This window comes from Chaetodon trifascialis, chromosome 20 (assembly GCF_039877785.1).
Source record: "Chaetodon trifascialis isolate fChaTrf1 chromosome 20, fChaTrf1.hap1, whole genome shotgun sequence".
NCBI lineage: Eukaryota > Metazoa > Chordata > Actinopteri > Chaetodontiformes > Chaetodontidae > Chaetodon > Chaetodon trifascialis.
This window is the reverse complement of record NC_092075.1, coordinates 14,750,541-14,774,619: the sequence shown is the minus strand read 5'-3', so window position 1 is coordinate 14,774,619 and position 24,079 is coordinate 14,750,541. Positions and strand designations below refer to the sequence as shown.

At 42.2% G+C, this 24,079-nt stretch overlaps 1 protein-coding gene across 1 annotated transcript in view; it reads right to left on the bottom strand.

The window, feature by feature from the left end:
• Window positions 1-23,648, bottom strand: part of LOC139348367 (ephrin type-A receptor 5) — a 63,081-nt gene extending 39,433 nt beyond the window's left edge. The window contains exons 1-3 of the mRNA XM_070988384.1: window positions 23,341-23,648; window positions 17,580-17,644; window positions 8,801-9,521 (exon numbers count right to left, since the gene is read on the bottom strand). Coding sequence (XP_070844485.1) covers window positions 8,801-9,521; window positions 17,580-17,644; window positions 23,341-23,440 — 886 coding nt within the window. The 5' untranslated portion in view covers window positions 23,441-23,648. The remainder of the gene's footprint in view (window positions 1-8,800; window positions 9,522-17,579; window positions 17,645-23,340) is intronic.
• Between the last annotated feature and the right edge of the window lie 431 nt (window positions 23,649-24,079).

Genomic DNA, 24,079 nt, shown 5'->3' with positions numbered 1-24,079 from the left:
ACCCAACAAGCACTCAGGAAGCACTTTAGTTGTCATGACAGCATCACCGCGTTGAGATGATGGCGCGATGGAGAGGGGCTGGGCACAAAGATGGAGGAGAGAGAGCGATGCAGGAGGAGAGCACAGAGTGAAAGTATCGTGAAAGAAGCCAGCAGCAGCTTCCAAACAAACAGGATCTAAAAAGATGAATGGCGACTCTTCCGCAATATATCCATCGATTCATATTTCAGGAGATGACGGTATCAAAAAGGCTTCCTGCCACTGTCATTCACCCTGCTGTTCTGTCTCTTGAGTAACCCAGGGAGGAGAGAACTTCAATATTTGTACAGGTTTCTGGATACTGTTTAACTCAAACTATAAGAATTTAAAAGACACGGGGGGAGGAAACATCGGACTTGTGATACCACCAGATCTTTCAGGTCCAGTGAGTTCTGATCCAAATTTAGTGCCCACAAGTTTAGGCAGCACTCAAAAACACATCAAAAACAGTTTATAGTTAAATAAGAAGAATGTTTTGACATATGGCCAATCATATTGAAATGGCAGATGCCACCATGATCATGTGTGTATATGCAAGCGACTGCAAGACCCTTGTCACCACACCATCAACCACAAGCCCCACACTGCAAGCGCGAGCCGCTTGTTCGCTATCCCATAAATCCCTCGAGGGAGGAGGCGGAAAGCTTCCTCACATTACTACACCAGTGAGACAGTTTCTGATGGCGGCGCCACCGCCATGACCAGATCGAGTTTGACATATGCTGCAGTGACGTCTGACAGGCAGGCAAACACGGAGGAACATCAGGGGAGCCCTGGCACTGAAACAAAGTATTGTCAAGGGAAATCCAGCTCTACCCACGACACACTGACACTCGCTGAATTAAATGGTTTTATTATTCTTCCAGTGAGCGGAACTTTATCATTCCATTCAATTCTTCTAATTGATGATACCAACGGCCGTCTTCCTTTTCATTTGTATTCCTCATCTGCTGTCATCCTTTTCCCTCTTCTGTGCCTACTCTTACCCTCCCCCATCCTCCCCTCCTCTTCCCCCGACTTTGGTGCCCATCTCTTACACCTCCAAGTCTTTTTTTCTTCCGTCACGTGAATTCTGTGCAGCCTGAATCCGAACATCACAAAGCTGTCACTCTCGGGATCCATTCAGCGTTTATTACATCTTCCCAACGTGGCATTCAGCTCTTATCCTATCATTCCAACATTCTAGTGAGCCCTTATTCCATCTTTCCGACATCCAATTTAGCCCATATTCCATTATTCCAACATTGAATTCTGTCCTTATTCTATCATTGAGTGTGTCATTGAGCTCTCTGACTATCATCGTAACACTTCACTCAGCTCATGCCATTATTCCATCATTCAAGGAACCTCATTCTATTCAACCTTTCCTCTATCATTCCAGCTTTATATTTAGCACTTATTACACCACAGCAACATTATTCAACCTCAATTTTGATCATTCAAACAATCTTTTATGTCCTTATTCTACCATTTTCTTTAATGTCTCCTATATGTGTGGTTTTGCTGTAATTTTATGGTTGGATGAACAGTTAATGCTGCAACTTAAGCGCAAACATTGTTGGCTATGTATTTTCCTTGATCATAGACTGCAGAAAGAGTAGTTGTTGCCAAGGCAACAACTGATGGGATTCCCAATAGACACTCAATCAATTTCAACTTTCCTGTATGACGATAAATGACGTAATCACATTGAAATTATATTAAACTTTGGCCTTAGTGCTGTTGTTCTCAACTTCTGTCCTGCCCCAGAGCTTTTGAGTTCTTGTAGTGGTTTTTTAGCACGTTTTGATTGAACAGGAAGTAACCTATCTGTACGGGACGCAGTTTTCACATGACCTGACAGCAGCCATTTTCTCCATGGGAATATATATATACCATCCATCCATTATCTATACCGCCTATCCCTTTCGGGGTTGCGGGGGGCTGGAGCCTATCCCAGCTACAATGGGCGAGAGGCGGGGTACACCCTGAACCGGTCGCCAGCCGATTGCAGGGCCACATGTAAGGACAAACAAACATTCACACTCACACTCACACTCACACCTACGGACAATTTAGAGTCATCAATTAACCTAATGAGCATGTTTTTGGTCTGTGGGAGGAAGCCGGAGTACCCGGAGAGAACCCACGCATGCACGGGAAGAACATGCAAACTTCACACAGAAAGGCCCCGCCTGACCCGGGGATCGAACCAGCAACCTTCTTGCTGTGAGGCACGCGCACTACCTGCTGCGCCACCGTGCAGCCTATATATGTACCAATTCAATTCAATTCAATATTCCTTTATTAGTCCCACGAGGGGAAATTCCAATAAATTATTATTATAAATAATAAAATTTATGTGTTATTTAGCATTAAACCATTGTTACCTTGTCAGTACACCAGCACCACCAACTAATATAACTCAATTGCAAATTATGTATTTGTTGTTTGTCAACAGTTTTACTCTTCACTCATGAACGCATCTACAATGGCATTTTATTGAAAGGCAGAACTAAGATGATTCCTGACTTATGCATTTATTGGACAGAGTCTGGCTTAAGGTTAAATTGTATTGCCCTATAATGAGAACAGTACATCTTATGGCTGGTGATCAGACAGAGAAGCTAAATTCAGCATTCAGGGTTTAATGCAGTCCTGGGAGATAGGCTACATGCTTCCTTAACTGCTAAGAGAAGACAACTGATAAAGAAAAGACAGAAATTGATTAAGAATAAGGTATAAAAGGATATATATAAAAAAAAACAGGGTTCTCATGTTCCATGTAAATGTCATATATGACTGTCAAATATGATCCAAACCATTCAGCAGTCTGGTCAGTTCTTCTTCCATGACTCTAACATTTCAAACATTTCTAACTAACAGTTCAAACATTATTCCAATTCCAATGTTCAGTTTCTTCTAGCATTCATTGAGCTGAAGTCACATCTGCGGGGCTGAACTCAATCTACAACCCCCCCCCCCCACTTCTCATCTATCTCTTCATCCATCTGCCCACTTCTGTCCTCAGTTATCCTTCTTCTATCGCTATCACCACTGAAACAGCACTCATCCATCTCTCTGTCTCCCTGCCCTCACACCCTGTGGTGAGAAATCTTCAATTTATCTTGCATCCCCTTGTTTTACCATCACTTCTCCTCTGTGTAATCCTTCTGTCTATCCATCTATTCATCTATCCATGGATGTACTCCCCTCCTCCCCTATTCCCTCTTTTCTGTCTTGGGCTGACAGTGCTGCAGGCTATCACCAATTATCTCAGCTTAAGTTGTTCCTGCATCTATACATCTATACATCTTACACAACCACATAGAGTATCTTTCAATGTCACCTGACACATTATTTATGGCATAACAAGACTGAATCACAACAAGCTTTATATTAAATAGATTTACTTTCTGCGTATCCTTCACTCTTGATACGCTGATACACAAGCTATGGAAATATGGCACGATCATTTAAAAAAAAAAAAAAAAAATTGTTCTTGTTCAATAATACTGTTTTGTCCAGCATTCTCCAGGATTTCCCCACTTTGGAAACCCCTTATACTGTGCTGGTGTACTGAGGCTGAATGTTTTCCATAAATACAGATGTGCTTTTGAGAGAGATGTGTGTGTGTGTGTGTGTGTGTGTGTGTGTGTGTGTGTGTGTGTGTGTGTGTGTGTGTGTGTGTGTGTGTGAGTGAGAGGGGGAGGGTAAAAAAAGACAAATTTAGATTGTTGATGGAGAAAGATGATCGTATCCTTGAAGAATGGAGGGAGAGGGAAGTAGAGAGAGAGGCAGTGGTAAGAGTGTAAAAGAGAGAAGAGTGTAAATGTAGGTAGCAGCTATGAAGAGGAAGAGAGAGGAGGGGCAGAGACGAAATGAATGATAGACAGTCACAGGAAGAAAAAGTGAGAGAAAGAAAGAGGAAAAAGGAAGGAAACACAAGAGTGAGAAAGATGGGGGGAAATGAGAAACTGACGTTTAGACAGAAAGCAAAGGCTTGAGACATAAAGAAGTAGAGATGTGAGAATGAGCAACAAAAGGAGAGGAAGAAAAAGACAGAGAGGAGGAGAAAGAGCTGTCCATAACGAGTTCTGCCCTACATTCACAAAGGCTGCGTTAAATCATGCTCTACTAGGCAGCAAACGCCGCCAACACAGCCGGGATCCACACACACTTTAACATTTTCTCTCATATACACACAATGTACCTGCAACCCACTAATTCAAAGCCTACAGGAAGACAAGCATACTTACAGCACTAACTGAAAAGGCTGAACAGGTAATAAAATCAAATTTGGTTATTAACAATGCCGCATGTCTTTTTAAACAGCTCTACCCTTTTTGAAAACACATTGACATTCACAGAGAGGGCAAAATAGACATAATAGAGTGGAAATTAAACCACTACACCCAGTGCACGTTCTCAAATCCGATTGGCAGATGTTCAAAACTTCGACATCTGAAAGGCAACCAGAAGCCCTCTCCTCAAAAAAGACACTGAGTACATATCTCCTCGCAGTATGGAGTCCAGGCACTCTTTCAACATCTCAAAAACAGAATTCAAAACTTCACACACACACAAGAGACTGAAACGCACATGAAAAAAGTGTTTGCTAAAGCACTGAACACATATGGTAACAAAGCTGAGGGAGAGGAAGCCCTGCCATGTTTCTCTCTGTAGACCGTTTCAAAGGCTGTCAGTCTCATCTGCATATGAAACTGTAAGAAAAAAAAACATAATCTTGTAGCTTCATTAATTACTGGAAGTGCGTTCTACTCTGGCAGCTTACTGTTAAGTTTGTTTACTTCAATTTTTCTACATATGGACCAAGATCAAAAAAAAAAAAAAAAACTTGATTTCACTGTGAGCACTGGTGATGTTTTTATTCTAAAACGTTTAACCAATGGCAAAAATTTGCATATCACACAAATTCATCTTCCTGGAAAGCAAAACACTGAAACTCATTAAAATGAAAATCAATTAAACCTCCTGCAACCTTAAAACATTGTTCTGTTGCAACAGGCCTTGAGGCGTACCCACAGCTTCTTGCAATACACGGCGGCAGGGTCAGAGTTTATCACAGTGTCATCAAAATAACACCCTGCACAAAGAGAAGGCCACTTTTTGGCTGTCTCTTTTCAGCTCAGTCTTCACCAGAAAAGACTTAGCTGTCTTTCATGTCTCATAAAACAAAAACACTGTTTTAATCTTCGCTGCAGTCCACACCAGCTCCACACAGACACAGACCACTTCTCTGTTACACGCTTAGTGAGTCTTTTCATCCATGGTAAGAGTGGAAACACATTTCAAATTAACAATACAGGCTTCTAAACCTTGTGAATAACAGTATTCAGCAAGTCGTCATGTACCCTCTTCAAAAAAAAAAAAAAAAGGTTTCATCAGTGTTGCTTCAGTTGTAATATAACACATATATGTAATGTATGCGCAGTATCTAGATGATACTGTCGTTCAAAGGAGAAAACAAAAACATTTTGCTTCTAAAATATGCATTTCAATTTCTCTTTTCTCTGTAAATTAAGATTGTGTGCTTGATTTCATACTTTTTGCAGTGCGACTACAACATATATTTCTAAAACTAAAGCACAGTGTACATAGTATTGCATATGCAGCTGACATGCAGCTGGAGCAATGCAGCTGATGTACGGTAAATAATGTATTACTGTTAGTACCATCAAAGTAGGTCTACGTTCCCTTTACTTCAAAGAATCATACTCCTAAGAATAACAAGACTAAGAGTCTGCAGCCATGCCAGCAGCTCTGTGAGGCTTACAGACCTTACGCACACAGCAGCGCTTTGAACTAAATGCTAGCAAGCGGACGTCTTGCTAAAGCTGACCATGACAGTGACGATGGCAATAATATAGTAATGGTACCTTGGAGGCATTATCACCTCTCGTGATACTTCAGCATACGTGAGTTACTGTGTGGTTGTTTCTGTGTGCTGACTGTGCAGTTGAGTTCGGTATTGAACCCTGTCTTGAGTCTCCAACTTCTCTGAGTGGCCTCCTACTCAAGCTGTCAAGCAGACATTACATGTTGTCAGAAGTGTCACAGGTACCTGGACCAGACTGAGTTTATTCCTCCAGAAGAGGTTAAGTTCACCGGTGTGGGAGAATGGTGTAGAGTGCAAGCATTTATGCTATGGGAAGCAAAGTTGAAAAGATACTCAGCTCCTTTTGAAGTTTGAAGAGGAGGGACATAATAAAGACTACAACGCTGTTTTGAAGAGATTTGATGACTGCTTCATTCCAAGACGGAACCTAAAACATGAAAGGGCATGCTTTTATCAGAGGAGCCAGCTAGCCAGTGAGAAAGCAGATGTCTTACAGCCTAACAGAAATGAGGTCTGGTGCTGTGCAGACCTGAGAAAACTAAATCGTGCAGTGAAATGGGAAAAGTATGTGCTGCCCACAATGGACGAAACCAGGCCATTGCTTTCAGGAGCTAAAGTGCTCATGTCGTTAGACGCTGCCAGTGGATTTAACCAGATTCCTCTGTGCGAGGATAGCCATAAATTAACCGCTTCCATCACTCTCTTTGTGATGCCAGAAAATCTGTCAGCGGAAAATGGCAGAAACCTGACATTGGCTGGAGGGAACGGAAGTCTATATGGATGACATCCTAGTTCATGGGGAAACCAAGGAGATCCATGATAGACGTCTGGAGCAGGTACTGAAAGTGACTGAGGCAGCTGGCCGCAAACTGAACAGAGCTAAATTTTTTAAAGTGGCGGATTCACCTCCTGTGGCACAACTTTGATCAAAGTAGCGTAAGACATGACCCAGAGGAAGTAGCTGGGATAGAAAATTTCCCACAACCTCAAAATGTATCTGAGCTCAAGCGGTCCTTGGATGGTCAACTACATGGCCAAAGAGCTGTCTACAGCAGGACAACACTCTACGAACTGCTGGCCAACTTATGAAAAGAGAATCTTTCATCTCATGAAAATGGACAATAAGAAACAATGGGCAGCACCAGGTATTGTCCAAGGAGCCATTTCCACTCCCAGATCTTACTTGTTGTGGTGGACACGGCTCAAGGGGGACAGTAAAAATACACTCAACAGCATTAAGTGCATCCACAATGCCATCACACGCACCTACATCTAAGGAGCATGTTACTATAGAGGTGATTGAGGTCACACAAACACAGACACCTTAGCTGGACCACCTGTTAAATGCACACAGTAGACAGCTACTGTTACTTGTTCAGGTCAAATGAGAAGGGAATTTGAAAGAAAAGTTGAAAGTGGAAAGAAAATGTTAATAAAATTAAGAAAAAAAAAAAGTGTCGTTACAGAATATTGTGAGAGGGAGATAAGATAGCAATAGTACCTTGAAGGCATTAGTGCATGTCGCAATACTTCAGTGTACGGGGGTTCCTAAACTGCACAAACCTAGTGCAGAATGAGCTCTTACGTATTACTGCTGAACACCAGAATGATTATTTTCGAGCCTTGTCAGCCACAGATGTGTAACAGTCTGACTGTACAGTCTGCAGCAGTGCGACTCCAGGCAGGCCGGTGGCATACTGACAGCTACTTCCTAATGATCTCCCCGCAGAGACTCCATGTCTTACGAAGTTAAGCTAGAGATGGTGCACACTTTGCTACACAGCTACATAATGCTAACATTTGATTATAATGAACTGATCATAGCTAGGAGAGATGCTGGTTCCAAAAGGCCAGGGTTTACTGCTGGATCGCCATTGTGTGATGAATTCAATAGAAAATCAGATAAGTGAAGAGCTCCTTGAAACCACTGCTGCCATGCCCACTAACCAACCACCCTCTTCCATTCAAGCCAGTGGCCATTGTTTGTAGTCATACAGGCTTTGTCTCACAGGAATAACAAAGTATATCTGGTGTAGTGTAGTGGCACAAACACACAAACTCATCGCCTGTGCAAATTCAAAAAGCAAAATGAAGTACATCTCTGCATGTACCGCTCAAGAGTCGGCTGACTGTAGCTGAGCATTTGAGACCAATCTTTGAGTTCATTGCTTGAGACTGACATTTGATCAGTGCGGTATTGTTTGAAGACATGCAACGCTCAAGAGCTACCGAATGATCGCACATTTCAGATTTCTCAGCCAGCTTCATGCAGCCATAATAACTGTTCTCTGGATTTTTTTCTGAAATTTCGCCATGCCACTCAGAGCTGCTCTTGGTTGCAGGAGTAGAGTCTAGTGTGCAGTCTGAAAATTGGGTAATTTAAAGACAGCACAGAAGAAGATTGGAGAGGAGTGAAGGAGAGCAAAATAGAGAGGCCCTGGGTGCCCGTGGAAATGGCAGTTAAGGTCGGCGAGGGGAATGTTTGGGCTCCAGTCAGAGCAGAACAGTGGCTGTATGAGAGCAGCAAAGTGCTGCAGGGCTCTGGGGAATACCCTCTACTAAGCTCGAGAGAAACAACACACACACTCCAACAGAAAGAAACGCTCTTAGCAGAAGAACAAACAGATCCGTGCACACACTGAAGCACACAACACTTAAAAACAAACATGTGCGTGGATATAAAAATAAAGAGAATGAAGATGCAACCCAGAGGAAACACATGCAGGTGCACTCACGAACCTAAGAGGACTAAAAATGTGAGCGAACGTTCTCATACGAATTCAGCACTTCTGTTTGATAAATGACTGAGATCATTTTATCATCATAATCATCAAATTATTTTTAGACAAATTTTTAATCAATTCACTAATCGATCAACTAATTGTTTTGGCATTACTCCGCACACATACTTTCCCGTCTTACCTTGACAGGAACCGTTGATTTCCTCAAATCCAGTCTGGCACACACACTTCCCGATGGGAACCAGCCATTCTCCCTCTGCGCTGCAATGCATCCTGGGAGGCTCATACAGAGGAAGGGAGTTATTGACGCAGCGGCCCACTACCTCCACCAGCTGCGACGCCTCTGAGCCCGGGATGGTGTCTGGGAACTCGGCCAAACTCTTCACCAGAAACGGGCAGCGTTTGTAGAAAACACGCACCGAGACTAAAGCAATACAGGCCCCCAAATCCTGAAAGGCCAGGTAGAAGCCTTTTCGGGTCAAGGGTCCTAAATCGCGAACTTCAGTGTTGAGCTTCATCACGCGGTCCCCCAGGTCCAGCTCGGTGAAGCTCTCATCAGCTGCTATGGTGTCAATTTTTATGTATCTGCTCTCTTTCATCACCCTGTCTTCCTCCTCCGTCATCCCGGTTCCATCTCTCATCTCTCCCTCCTCCATTTCCTCCTCGTCCCCGTTCGTTTCATAATAATACATGTTGAATGTCTCCTTGCAGGTCCCGACCCCCCCGGGCAGGCTGTTGCAGTCTCTAAGGGTAAACTTGAGCTCAATGAAGACCCGCTGTGCACCTTCAGTCAGGATCCAGTTGGTGTGGAGCCAGTTGTTCTGGTTCTGCTCCATGACCCGGCATACTTGGTAGGTGTGAATGGGAGCGTAGTCTTCGTCTACTTCCCCGATCTCCTCCCACTGAGGCACAGAAAAGACAAATGAAGAGAGAGCATAAAAGAGGGGAAAGATGATCAGATTTAAATGTTGGCAAATATCTTGTGCAGCTGCTTGTTTAATATTTAACAAAATGCGAACCTGGCTGCTTTTGTTACGGTTTGGTAGAAAAACATTACACAGTTTTTGGTAGCAATGCCAAATCTCTGGGATCATATCTACATTAGTATCAGAATATCTCAAATGATACCCAGATGTACAGAACACAGAACCATGGAAATGAGGTAAGAATGAGCTACAGCAATGCCTCTGAAAGGCTTAACGGTGGAAAGGATATTATTGTGTGTGTGTGTGTGTGTGTGTGTGTGTGTGTGTGTGTGTGTGTGTGTGTGTGTGTGTGTGGGGCTAGGTATAGATAGCAGAGTAATCCTCATCCCTTCCAACTCATTTCCTCCTATTGCAACAGACAGAAAAGAATGAGATAATGTTATAGGGTATATGCTGTATGCATTTACCCTGAATGGGGTTTGAGTTCTTGTCAGCAGAAAAAAGAATTAATGTGCACTTAAAGGTGTGTTCATCTGAGCATACTGTATAGCCATACTTCTGTAATATGCGTGTGTGTGCGCATGTATGTAAATGATCCTGTCAGCTTTCAAATTTGTGTGTGTGAGTGTCTGCATCCATGCCTGTGTGTGTGTGTGTGTGTGTGTGTGTGTGTGTGTGTGTGTGTCAGACAGCAGCATTAATTCCCCATGCAGGTCTCCTGGGACCTGGCTATTATCTGCATCACTAGCACTCTCCCATGGCTAATACAGGCGCTTCATCATGTCACTGTAATATGGCCAGAGGGAGCAGACTATGATCTGGTGTTATAGCTTAATAGCCCATATTAATCAATCCTTGCTGTAGCTGTTGTGTACAACCTTCTGTCTTTGTCTTTTCTCTCTCATTTCTCTGTCTTGCTCTCCATCTGTCTCCCCCCTCCCATTCCTCCCTGCGTTAGACTGCCTCTGTTGTTTTCTGGTTAGAATATTTCAGTTTCTGAATTGTTTGTGAATGAATAAAGGCATCCCTGTGATTAGACATTATGTGTGTTGTTAAAATGCTTCTGCGTTGATATGCTTCGAGTGTATGCGTGTTTGTATCCTTGTCCTTGTACTGAGAGGACCAAACTTGAGTTTTAGACCTTGGGAGTGAGGACATTGCTGGAAAGTGAGGACATTTTAACATCTATTCTTCAAAGGACTGTTTGAGGGTGAATGAGTTAAGGTTACACATAGCTCAGGTTAAGGTTAGGCTTGCAGTAAATTCATCATGTTAACAAGGGTACACTGTAGATGCACAGACAGATCTGTGTGTGCTTGTGCGTGACCGTGTCCCTATCTCTCCCAGACTCAAGCCCAGTTGGTCCCAGTGCAGACATTAAGCCTCTTACTGGTTAGATCACACACATCCACCAGCCTGTTCTGAGCTTTACAAAGCTTTACAGACACACATAGAACCACACATTCACACACACCAATCATTATTGGTAACCCAGCAGGGAATTAAACCGGCGACCTTTTCTCGTTTTGCCTGGAACCAAATGGGTTCAGTTTAAAGTGTGGTTGCCATTGTTGCCACTGGAAATCCTCCCACTTTGCAGCTCTACTGTATTAACAGTGTTTGATTACTAATGTAAATGGGACATGGAGCTTGCTTTAGCTAAATCTTTAATCTGAGTTACCAAACAATGATTTAACATGAACCATTTACAAGTAAGGAAATGAACACTGAAACGCACACGTCCATTAAAGTCAGCAGGCGTTTGACACTTGCTTTAAAATAGTTCCATGAAACAATGTCCTTCATGAATTGCTTGATGCTATGTTATTTCCTTTTAAAACAGGATGTTGAAGGGTAGAAATTACACATTTGAAGTATGAAACAAAGGTCTGATATTTGTAGAGAAAAAGACTGGTTTGTTTCAAGTGCCTGTTTCATGGGATCTTGAAGTGAGTGTGGTATTAGGTGGACAGGGGCCTCCCCAGGTCAAACACAAGGCTAAGAGCAACATACAAACACTGTGGGGTCAGGACCACCCTCGCTAATGTCAGGCTCTGTAGGAACAAAAGCATGCACTAATAGGGTACCTTTTAAAACCTAATAACTGTTTGTATGTTAATGTTACAGTAGATGTACTTCTGCTTTCGTCTCTCAATGATTCTGTAAAGCAATACAGCGTCCATCTGTTTTAAACATGATATTCAGTGAACATACCTCAGACAGCTTCTTCTGAGAGGGTCAGTTCAACCAAATTCCAAGAAAAAGACATTTTTCCCCTGATCCCTTGTGGAATCTAACCATACCTTTTACTGTTCAGATATCTGGTTCTGGCTGCAGTGGGTAGCTCTTATTGGCATTGTTTCTTAAACAGAATGTTTCTGATGTATTTTTGAGCAACATTAACAAACTTCCATTTGCTCACATTATATAAGAGGGCAGCAGAAGTTTCAGAGGGAAATATCTCAACGCCTTGACACATAAAACCAAAAGCATCTGCATTTATTCGGTGCGATTTGGGTGATTTGACGCTTTAATATTGAAGAAAAGTCCCAGTGCTGGTAAATGGTCCCAATAATCACAGCTTCTTAATTTCACTCCTGATGCAGCCATAACCTCACTTTCACCTCTGCGCAGTCGCTTCTCCACTTTGCTCCCTCCAATGAACTGTACCCTATGGGCATCCTTCGAGCTCCTCATTAGTGTGTGTTTGTTTTGTTGACTATCATGTGTGTGGCTGTGCGTGTGTGTCTGCGTGTCACATCCGTCAGCAGAACCCCTGTGGCGGTGGTGAGTGCCCTCCTGGCTCTAAGTCTATAAAGCTGTCTCCAGTTTATTATTACCACCCATTAACGCTGACCATCACGACACTGTAATAGAACTGTCCCTCACATGCCTTAACCATACAAGACCCCCCTCCTGTTTTCCCCCCTTTCAGCCCCATCAGTCTCTCCAACATCCCTCTTCTTGTCCGTCTTACTTCTGCCTTTCCATTTTATCCATTTCTATCATCAATTTCCCTCTATGTCCTCTATTCTTCCTTTAATATTCTAATCTTAAATCTAACCCAGAAACACTGCACGACCACTTCCCCCCTTCTCCATCTCACCCCACCACACATGCAGCTTCTGACATCTTGTCTTCTTCCTTGTTCCCAATTCCTGCTTCTGTCCTTCTTCCCTCGCTCCCGTCACACCTTTCTTCAATAATCCCCACCACTCTTATCTCTCCCTTCCATCCCTTTTACCCCATGTCATCTTCCCTCCTTCATGGCATTGCAATCCCGATTCCAAAGCAGTTGGGGCGCTGTGTGAAATGTAAATACAAACACAGTACAATCATGTGCAAACAAATTGAATCGACTGACAACGGTTTAACAAGGTGTTCCTGAGTCCATGCAGTAATATTCTTTATACACTCATGTGTTCACAAAGTGTGAACCTTGCTTGAATCTTGCTTGTGAACGACTGAGCCTTTCCAGGATGCCCCTTTCATACCCAATCATGCTACCTTCACCTGTTTACCTTCCAAATGATGGATGGATTCCAAACTGTGCTTTTTTTTAAGCATTCCACAACTTTCCCACTCTTTTGTTGCTCCTGTTCAACTTGTTTCAAACATGTTGCTGGCATCAAATTCAGACTAAGCACATATTTCCAAAAATCAGTGAGTTGAGGTAAAAACATTAAACATGTTGTGCTTTGTGCTTTTTCAACAGAGCATATGTCAGAAAGACCTTTTGGAGTCGGGTTGCATAATATCCTACGGGAAAAGGAGGATGTGCCAAACAGCGTATGAGCTGCAGCACAACAAATCTCTAAGCAAACAATTGTCAAACTGCTCAAACAGCCTCTCTCCGTTTCCTCATTAGGAACAGACAGTTTAGCACCCTGACACACCAAGCCAACTGTTAGCCATCATTGGGACTCTATTGAGTATTGGTGCCCACAGTGTGACTTCACCTTATTTTTAGTTTTCTTTTTGTTTTTCTTCTACGAGCATGAGATTGAGGGCAAAGTAAGGCTGAATGTTTAGCTGATCATCTCACATCATACTCGTTACTTGTAGCTAAGTAGAAGCTGAATATGAAGGGCCGACAGCTCAACTTTCAAGCACCTGATACCGTTGTTTGAGCGCATCATCTGTAAGGCTCTTAATTAGGACCTCGAGTTTTCAGAGGGGTGAAGTTGGGCCTCCTGTCAGTCTGTGTTGCCAACAGCAACATTAGCTTAAGAAGCTTTAAGTGCAGAGCTGCCCACTGTATCATTAGGGGTCATAAGTCCAGTATCATGTTGTTGTTTCAGCTTAGTTTTATTATGTCATAAAACAACTTGGCATAACACGCTGGGTCAAACACAGCAGTTTGTCTTTCTTACCATATATGGACAAACATGTAGTTGCTTTCAATGAATGTAACATAATGCTTAGTAAAACTACAGGACTTTGCTTAAGGCTATGTTATGTCGGTTGGAAAAAAAATCAAAGTTTGAGCTGCAACGATTAGTCAACTAGCTGAATAGAAAATTGATTCATCATTTCAGTAACACTTTAAACAAAAATACCCAGTATTCTCTGGTTGAAGCTTCTCCAGTGTGAGGATTGTAAACCGAGAAATATTTTGGGGGTTTGGACTCAGACGAAATAAAACAACTGAATATGTCATTTGGAATCTTTGATACATATTTTCTGACATTTTATGGACCAAACAATTAATGGATTCATTTAAATAAATAACCGGCTGACTAATTAATAATGAAAATAATCATCATGTTGCAGCCATAATTGCAATGAGATACTCTCCTCAAATCGTTCAGCCTTGGGGAATAGCACAATCAGGCAGAGCAAAACAAAACTTCAGTCGCTCTTGCAACCTCTGGTCAGACATGTTCTCAGCTTGCATTCTGAACATACATCGTTTGAACAGATTCACAGTGGTGGGAAAATGGTGCGCTAGAGTTGCTTGTTCGTCTTTGTGCAATGCTGAGTGTTAAGGTATTTGACTAACTTTTTCTTCTTACACAGGCTTCAAGTGCAGTGCATGTCAGCCGTCAGCCAGCCATTGGCTAGTTGAGTAGAGTGTTTTCCTCTGCTGAAAGTTTTAACAGAAGCATTGAGGTGCGTTTCATCAGTCAGCTTTTGTCAATGCTTTAAGGGCAGCTTGGTGTATCAGGCCCAATGGACACTGCCTACTCATGTTCAGATAAGGTTAGAGCAAACAGTTCATGGATTTGCCAGACTGATGGAAGGTAATGACGACAGATGGATTTGACGGCAAGATAATTCATGCTGTGGGATCCATCCCATTATTGGCACCATTTATCCTTGTCCCTTCAAGATGCTTGGAAAATCAGCAGCTAAAAGCATCCACCAAATGGCCCACGACTGACAGCCTGCCCAATGTACGAACAAACACTACTCTAATGCAACAGGAACAGGAAGTAATGTAGGCCTTAGATGACAAAGAGATGACAGCCAAATACTCCCAATAGGCAAGGAACCAGAATTCTTTTGTGCCTTCTTTTCTCGCCTTCAGCTTCATGCTGTGTTCCTCTTTTTGTCCAACACTACGTTAATAATAACGTTAAGGAGGAAAACAATCATTAACCAACTGAAATTCCAATTAGAATGTATAAAATACCAACTAACTACAGCTCAAACGCAGAGCTTCAAGCAACTCTGATCTTCCTAATGATCCTTTTTCCAGTATCTGCAAAATAACCAATGTTATGTCTCTACACAGGAGCGAATTAACTGCATTAACATCTGTCTCCAATTATTTCTTTCAATTCTTCTGTCTCCACCCCAAACCCTCATCATCTTCATCTGCTCTGCCACAACGAGGCACGGGAAGGAGACAATGTTGCATTAGAGGTGCTTTAAATGCCACAATCGCTCTCCTCTCTTTCTCCAATTCATCAGTCTTCCTGACTGCCATGAGGGCTTGTATCCAAGAGGACTTGTAATGTCGAGGTCACAGGAAGCCTGTTTTCTTCCATGTTCTCTCTTTGTCTGTCTCAGGCTGTTACCTCCTGACTGTCCTGCAGCTCTCCAATTCTCTCCACCTCTGTCATACATCACACCTCTATTCCACATTGGCAGATTAACCTGCAAGGGGACCCTTGAGGCAAAAATTGCCTTTGGTCTCCTACTAGATGTCAAGAAGTCTTCTAGAAAGACTTCCAAATTGGATGTAAAAAAAGGGCACTTCTTACAGCCTTTATAAGTTTAGTTTATATCATGCTTCTGTACAAAGAAAGCTGTGTACGGAGAAGAGAAGAAGCCTCAAATCTTAACACTGAAGTTCAAGGAGCTTGTCACAGATGAGGAGAGACGGGTTCTGAGTGACAGCTTAAGCTCTTCAACCAAAGTATTCATGTTTTACAATCTACAGTCTTCACTTTCAAGCTACTGTGTCAATGTCACGCTGTTCATTGAAACGTGTCATAACATTTCAAGGTCATCCATCAAATTTCAAACACTTGTTTTACTCCATCTCCTTTTTGCCTAAACGCATGTTTCAAGAACTTTCAAAGCTCTTTGACGCTTTTGGAAGGCGAGAGCAGTGGAGAGAAGATGGTGCGATAACAAAGACAAGCAGGTGACAAGAATAAGGGGAAAATGGGGGATAAGGGGTGGAATGAATGTTCGGGGATGGGAGGGACATAGATGAGAGCTGAGCCCGAAAAAAGTGAAGAATGAGAGGGAGCTGATGATGGGATGGTGGGGGGTGGAGGAAGAGAAAATGAGGGATGAGACAAGCCATCTGGAACATGAGACTGGAGGAAAAAAAAACAAACTTCTGTGCTTCCTCAACATCTTATTTAGCCACGGAAGACTGCTGCTGAATGTGTGTTTGTGTATGCTGCAGACTATACATACTGAACACGATAAGAATTATAATGGCCAACGATAACGTCTACTATTTTAAATGCCAAACAGAGACTAAATTATTTATTTTGTCAGACGTGTTTGTCATTTCAGCGTCAGACAACAAGTCCTAATAGAAAAAAAAAGGACATTTTAATCACCTTAGACCGAAGCTGAAGAAAAACACAACGGCTAATAAAACAGGATGTCATGATGAGATCTTTACATTGTCTTACCGCGTCTTTTATTTCCTCTCCCTCCACCTACCCTGAATGCAGTTATTTATGCAGTGGCATTGTGGAAACCACACACCATAATCACATCTTCATTAATATGATTGCGCATACAGCTGCTTTTGTCAGCACTATCTCTCCCATCTACATACAGCCACGGAGTGGGCCATGATTTGAATACCCAGAGCTGAGAAAACACTATGGTCAGCACTATCGGCCCGGCGTGAATAGCTGCATATTTGCCAACAGGAGTTGTGAGTATATGAGCGATTTTCCATGTGGATCAAATGGATGAACAAATTAATTCCTGTTTAAACCAAAAACAGCATTATTTATCCTGCGGAGATTGGGGAATTTCATTTTTCCCAAGGAAAGGTGGTAGTTGAGGTAGTGCTGAAACTACAGCATGCAATTATACATCTTTTATAAGACCCTTTCTTTTTTTCCATTCACATACACTATATAATACCGTGAAATAACTATTTTCCAACTCTAGTAAGTCATTCTTCAATTAGCCTTCACCGTGGGAATACTTGGAAATGGAAACTCAGTTACTGGCTTGAGAAAGATATATTCCATGGTGACTTTCAATATCTTATTCATGAATTCAATTTACCCTGATAATGAACTGAGAGTTCTTGGAAATTAAACGACCTTTAACCTTGATTAAACAACTGAAGAGTTTGTACTTCAGGGTAAAAAGTAAGTTACAGGTGTCTTTCTTTATACACAGAAAGTTGAGTTTACAGCCCCCCTTTTTTTAAACCATGCAATGGTTATCGCATAATTAAGTGATTCTCCAAAACACTGATCAAGGGACAATGACACTTTCATCTCTGTCAGCTTTAGATATGACCACAACTGGTGTACCTGTTAGACTGACTCCTGTTTTTGATGTCTGCAAAAATCAATCTACAATTGTCACAGAAAAACTCACCCCATTCTTCGGATAGGCCACCCATCCGAGGTCTCCCATCACAGAGCGAGAATCCAGCAGGTTCACTGTTAAAGGTTGAAAACACAGACAGTGTTAAGTACAGACAAGCAGCCCATCACTTATTCATCCTGTAACTGTTTAATGCTCTCATTGTGCGGTTTCCCTCTAGAAGTGCACTTAAGATCTGCACTGAGAAAGTTTTTTTTTCCCCATAACTAATGTGACCAGGGCCATTTACAGTCACTATGGGTATTCAGCTAATGAAGGTCAAATTGCTCCAAGTTCATCACAAATTGCCGTGCAGATTCAAATGCGAGCTTTGACAATTGACACAATCACAAACTGAGCATTACAAAAAAAAAAAAAATCCTAATTTCTTTTCCATTTCTGCTCTGAATTTGTGTCTCTCTCATAGACAGACAGAATATTTGTACAATAAATATAACTGGTATGAAATGAAGGGGTGGACTTTTTGTGCATAAAAGCTTAAATACCAAGAGTCACTTCATGAGTCAGAGTTCACATAACACTTGGCATGGCCTGAAGTATTGTGATAAGTGCTATTATCTATTTACACTCTTTAGTGGAAATGCACTTTTGTGAATCTTGTTAACCACCAGTTACCGCTCAACTCTCTATTCCGCCACTGCTCTTGGCTCAAGCTGATCCGTTAAAATCCTCCTTTCTCAGCTTCTCAGTTGAAAGCTGTCAAGTGCAATTACCTGACCGCTGCACTCCTCAAAGCATGTTTCCATCTCCTCTTGTGCAGCACTGCTGCCAGTGTAGCCTTGTAAGTCCTGTCTTATCTTTCCTATCAGTGTGTCCAAACACCTCTACAACAAAATTACAAATGTTCTCGTCATGTCGCAACAGAACCACGGAATAAACCGGTTGCGATAAAGTTAAAAGGTGACGTGACGATATGGCATGGATGAGTCCAACAGTGTTGACGTGGAGCCTGCTCATCCGGTAGCCTGTTTCATGATAACGTTGATTATGATGAAACAACAATTGGTCCAAAGTGTGTTTCAGTCACTGGATGACGTTTCTACAGCGTGTTACATGAAAACTGACTCAACAGCACATGCCCACACTGAATACAGTAAATAACATCAGTGAACATACAGTGCGTCTTGCAACAGCTTCTAAACTTGTTTGACTTTGACATGACATACGCCATCATAAACGGCACTCAAGTTCAGCCAGGCCAGAGTTCAGTTGTCTTTATCTCATCTATGATAAGGCTGGGCTTGTTCTGTGTCTGACAGCGTGTACTCAATAAAAGAGAAAGTCCAAAGGAATGATCTATCGTCAGGGTTGTCATCTCCACAAAAGGAGAGCAGATTAAGAGTTAGACATTTGAGCACAACACAAATAGAAGCAAAGTTATGTGCTCGCTAGTCTGAGGAATCTCCCTATCAGAATGTCTCCAGACTACTGAACCATCTGGCCTGACAACCGACACCTGGCCTTTGGGTCCTGGCTCATACCGAGTTCCAATCTGATACCAGTGTTTAATTAATGAATTGTATGCCTCATTGTGTGGAAGATACTGTAATCATTCCTTATGTCAGGCAACATCAGGCTTGACTAATTTTGTATAACAAAATAGAACATATACAGAGATATAAAGGCATTGAATTGTTATTCATTAAAAGAGTGGTATCCAGAACCAGATTTGCCCATTGTAGCCGATACCTGATCCACCTGTTTGAGTCAGTAACGGACTGATATCCAACATCTGTATCGGTATCACTGCTTCTCTAGCAAGGCGCTCATAGGTAAAAAATCCCTACTTTTGTCCTTTTCTACCTTTTAGAAGGATATAAATATGAGTGCTTCAGCAAAAATTCAAACCAATCATTACTACATCAGGCGGTGGAGAACGACTGCTGGCTGCTGCTTCAGTATGGCTCACATCATCCACAGTGAACACACCTCACACATGTGATCTACTCTAACTCTCTTCAGCAACATGTTCATACAAACTGACTTAATGTCTGATCCGTGACAACTGGTGTGCATTTTGGGACTGGATCTTTCAGTTCTTTTCCCACAGGAAGTAACGAATTAAAATTGTGAGTGAATGCTCAATCCAGAGAGTGCTGCTCTCCACATTAGGCAATGTTTTTCTTCTCTCTTCCCTTGAAATGAAAAACGAGTCACAGATCATCCAAGTTGATATAAATTAGAATATCTTGCTGACTTAGCCAAAGATTTCTGGGCACTGAAGTTAAACATGTTCAAAGTATTACTTCTTGCCACTGTTTGAAGCTGCCAAGGGAAGACGTTTCAAAGTAAACATTAATAGAGAAAAAAACATTACTGCTGTATGTAAGAGCTTCAGTCAATCATAAATTAATCTCATAGATATTATCTATGTCTGAAAACAGCTGTTGAGCACATAACCAGTCACATGTTACTTGATAAGCCATGTTATAAAACGGCTGATCCTTATATGAACCCTGCCCCAACGTCAACAAAAGAATAGGCATCTGCAGCAAGAAGGTGGAGTGAGCAGAACATGAAACAAGAGCTAGTTCAATAACTGAGACACACTCACTCTGCAGACCCCTCACACACACACACACACACACACACACACACACACACACACACACACACACACACACACACACACACACACACACACTAGTCTTACTGTCTCCACTTCTCTGCAGAGAATAATAAAAGATGTCCTTAGGAGGCGATTAGACAACTAATTAGGCCATAAAGAAGAGATAAGTGATGCTGAACTAGATCATAAGGGATACGTTACCTCTTTCTCTCTCCCGCACGCTCTCTAAGGATCAAACCACCTAACAAGTTAGAGCTCAGGCGTGACAATGATCTACAGAACTTATTATTAAAAGTCATCACCACTGAATGAGTGGAGCGATTTGAAGCCTAGTAGTGACATTACTTCAAGGATACTCCAAGTATTTCATACAGGTTGACGAGCAAGTGGAATATCAGCATGGGGAATACTGATCAAATTCTCCTTGAAATAACAACTGAATATTTGATCTGAGAAGCGCAAGGTGGCCAGTGTATTTATTTTCAATCGCATACTTTGCAGGTGATGGGTAAGTGCCAACTTGACCCCTAATGCAATCCTGTTAGAAACCATATTTTACCTTCTGCTTCTGTAATGTGTCAAACTTGTAATTTCCTCAACACATTTACCTCTTCAGTCATTTTTTCCCCTGCCTGCACATCATGATGTTTCATTGTGGCATTTATATGTTAGCCTGGATTGCTCTGGGCTGAATGGCATTCTCTCTCTCTCTCTCTCTCTCTCTCTCTCTCTCTCTCTCTCACCAAGCAAACATGCACTTCTTTCAAGCCATTTACAGTGCTTCAATTAACCCAAATCCACCATCCTCATTTGATCAACACCATTACCAACAAAAAGCAAAGTGATGGGTTTTAAACTCCCTAAAGTGCAGGCTCATGCACCCGAGATCAGCCTCGTTAGTCAGACATTATTATTAATCGAACACAATAACAATCTCTAAAACAGATGTGAGGCATCTGGCTCTGCGTCGAGACGTTCTCAGAAACCGAGCAATTTAAATAAGAATGGATTGGCTTCAAGAGAGGAAATTAATCAGTGTGGCACAGTGTGTACAGTTTTCCTCACTATCATTCATCAGTGGGGGAGCCTCACTGCAGGATAACTGTCCTCGCTGCTTGAGAAATGTTAATATAATTAAGGATGCATCAGGACTTTTCTCTGTTCACTTTCTTTCCCCAATCAACTTGAGGTACAAACTTGGCACAGAGATGCAAATGAGAGGTGAACTTCAATTTGAAAAACAGTCTGCTGTGTAATGTGAACATCAGCATGTAGCCAGATTGGATTTTACTCTCATATTAAGACAAAAATTGAGACAGGCAAGTGGCCAGAGTCCCAAATGATTCCTTGAAGATGTCTAAAGCGAGCTGAGCAATGGTTTAATTTTACTTTCCCAATTACAATAAATTAGGCCCAATGAGAGAATAGCGGTTGCTTTTAATTATGGGCTTCACCCTCCTCTCAGATTATACATGTGATTCATGATGATCCACTGCAATGCAAATATGTGGCAAATTAATGTCAAATTTGTGCTGAATGGCAGCTTCTGGCTTCATAAGAGGTGAAGTGTTGAACTGTATCATTTAATGTGTTTTCCAAAGTAGAAGTTCGTGGTTTTCCAGTTGAATGTGACTCAGAGAGCTCAGATGCAGCAGGTTTTAACAATGTGCTGCTGCTGAGCACAACAAAGGACAGGTTTGATAAATGAAGACAGCAAGGATAACAAATGCTGACGGGCCTTTGAGGACTTCTCTCTCGCTTCATTCACTGGAGTCCAAACACAAACTTATGATCCAGTCTGCCATTGATTCTCACAGCCTGAAGCTTGGCTTCAACTAGGTTTTGTTTCATTTAATGGGAATCGCAGTATTTCACAACAACAACAACAAATGCCATAACTAATTATTTTCACTAGATTAAAAGTACCATACTGCTCTCAATTTCAGCCAAATGTTAAACTTTTCACTGTTTTGTGGAACTTATACGGCAATTTGCACCAATCCAAATACCCAAACCCAGAGTGAGGTAACTGAATTCAAAGGGACACTGACACAAACTTATGTATTCTCATTATGTTATGTTGCCCAAGGGTGCCCTGCATGTGGCTCCATGACTGTCCTATGGTCACACTTTTGGAAATCTAAACTTTGACCAAATAAATCTGCCATGTGAAGAATAAGCAGGTTGATGAATGTCCTCTCTTTCCCGGATAATGCTGTCTAATAGCTCCAAACAATGGCATTCATCCCTGCTGCTCAGCCTGCGGATACTAGCGTGGGAACAATATCTGACACGATGTTTCACACGTTTGACACCTTTTGCTTTTCTTATTTTTAAGTCACTAGGTAAATGTCCCCCCCCCCCCCCCCCCCCCCCCAGGTGAAAATCGATTAGTTAGAATTTTGCAACCCACTGCACGCGTGTGGAAATATGCGCCAAATTATGAGGGGTGCCAAACGAAAACGTTATTGTCTGAGAAGATATGCAACATTACTGCGAGGGAGTCTAACATGCCTGACTGGCTCTCAGGCATGTTAACAGGATACAGAGGTTAAAAGGATTCACTCCGCATTTTAAAAGACAGAATGGCAGACCAGACCAACTTAAATAATCTTGAAATGGAATGAAGAGAAGCAACGCAGCAAAAGCCCGAAGCTCCCATAATTCTAAAAAACTGAGGCCAATTAAAACTCACCACACCATAAAGTCAAGGATGTGGGAATCCCTGTGGTGATTTTTTTTTGTCTTTTATTCTAGAATACCATAAAGTGCGTTCAGGTGGATGTCAAGTCTACAGTCTGAGCACATTTACACGCTGCACAGGACACCGTTTAAGATCAAAACGATGATTTTTGCAGCGCACTGTGCGTCTGACGGCGCTGTCAAGTCCTCAAAGGACTGGTAATCTGGAGAGACGCATGTTCTGTTCAAAGGTCCTTTATTATTTCAGCTTTTACTATTTCGGAACACACAGTCATCACAGACTGAGGGGACACACATGTCATAAATATTATCATCTCTAATTAATTTCATAGACGACATCATTTTCGGAACCGTGAAGCGACGGTCGGCGGCGGCAGAGACAGACCTTTAACCGGTCACACTTGTCAGCGCCAATTAAAGCCCAGCCGTGCAGCGAACAGTGGTGCCGTTCACTCCGAAGTGTGTCAGTGCGTGTTTTACCTTCATTTGCGGGGATGCACCACGCTGCGAGCAATGCCACACTCCAAACCCACGTCCATGCCACCAGCCGAATGCCACAACTCCACCAGCGAGATTGCATGGCGCATCCAAAAACAAAAACAAAAAAAAAAACAAAAACAAAAAAAAAAACACAACCGGCAGCAGGGTGGTGGGATTTTTCCTACACAGCAGCACTTTTGGTCAGCATCGAGCGGGATACCGTAATGAAACCATCTGTATCGTTATGCGTCCGCGCAGAGAGAAGGGAGCTCATGGTGTGCTGCGGGTTGAGGAAGGTACTGAGGAGCAGTGTGCGCTCTGGGTTTGGGGAGGCGGGCAGCGCGCCGGTGGGGGGGCGGAGTGAAGCGCAAGTCTCTCCAATCACAGACCCTCCACAGGTAAACCCCCTGCTGCGGGATTCGTTTAATTAATAATCGATTACTCCTCAACTCATTACCACTTCCAAATGCAACGTCATTACTTTATGGTGCTTCTCCCTCTATTTATTTTTTTTATACACATAACATTTAATTATACCTTTGTTGCTGCTTTTGACTATTAACAGAATGTCACAGTTTTACAGTCAGTAACTGCATGACAACTGACATCTGTTTAAAGGAGATTAACCAAATTATGAACCCACCACTGGTTTTTCTTTGGAGCCCAATATTTCATCAGTAATTGGAACATCACTCAAATGATTCCTCCGTATCCTGATGGAGTGTCACCTCCCAGGAGC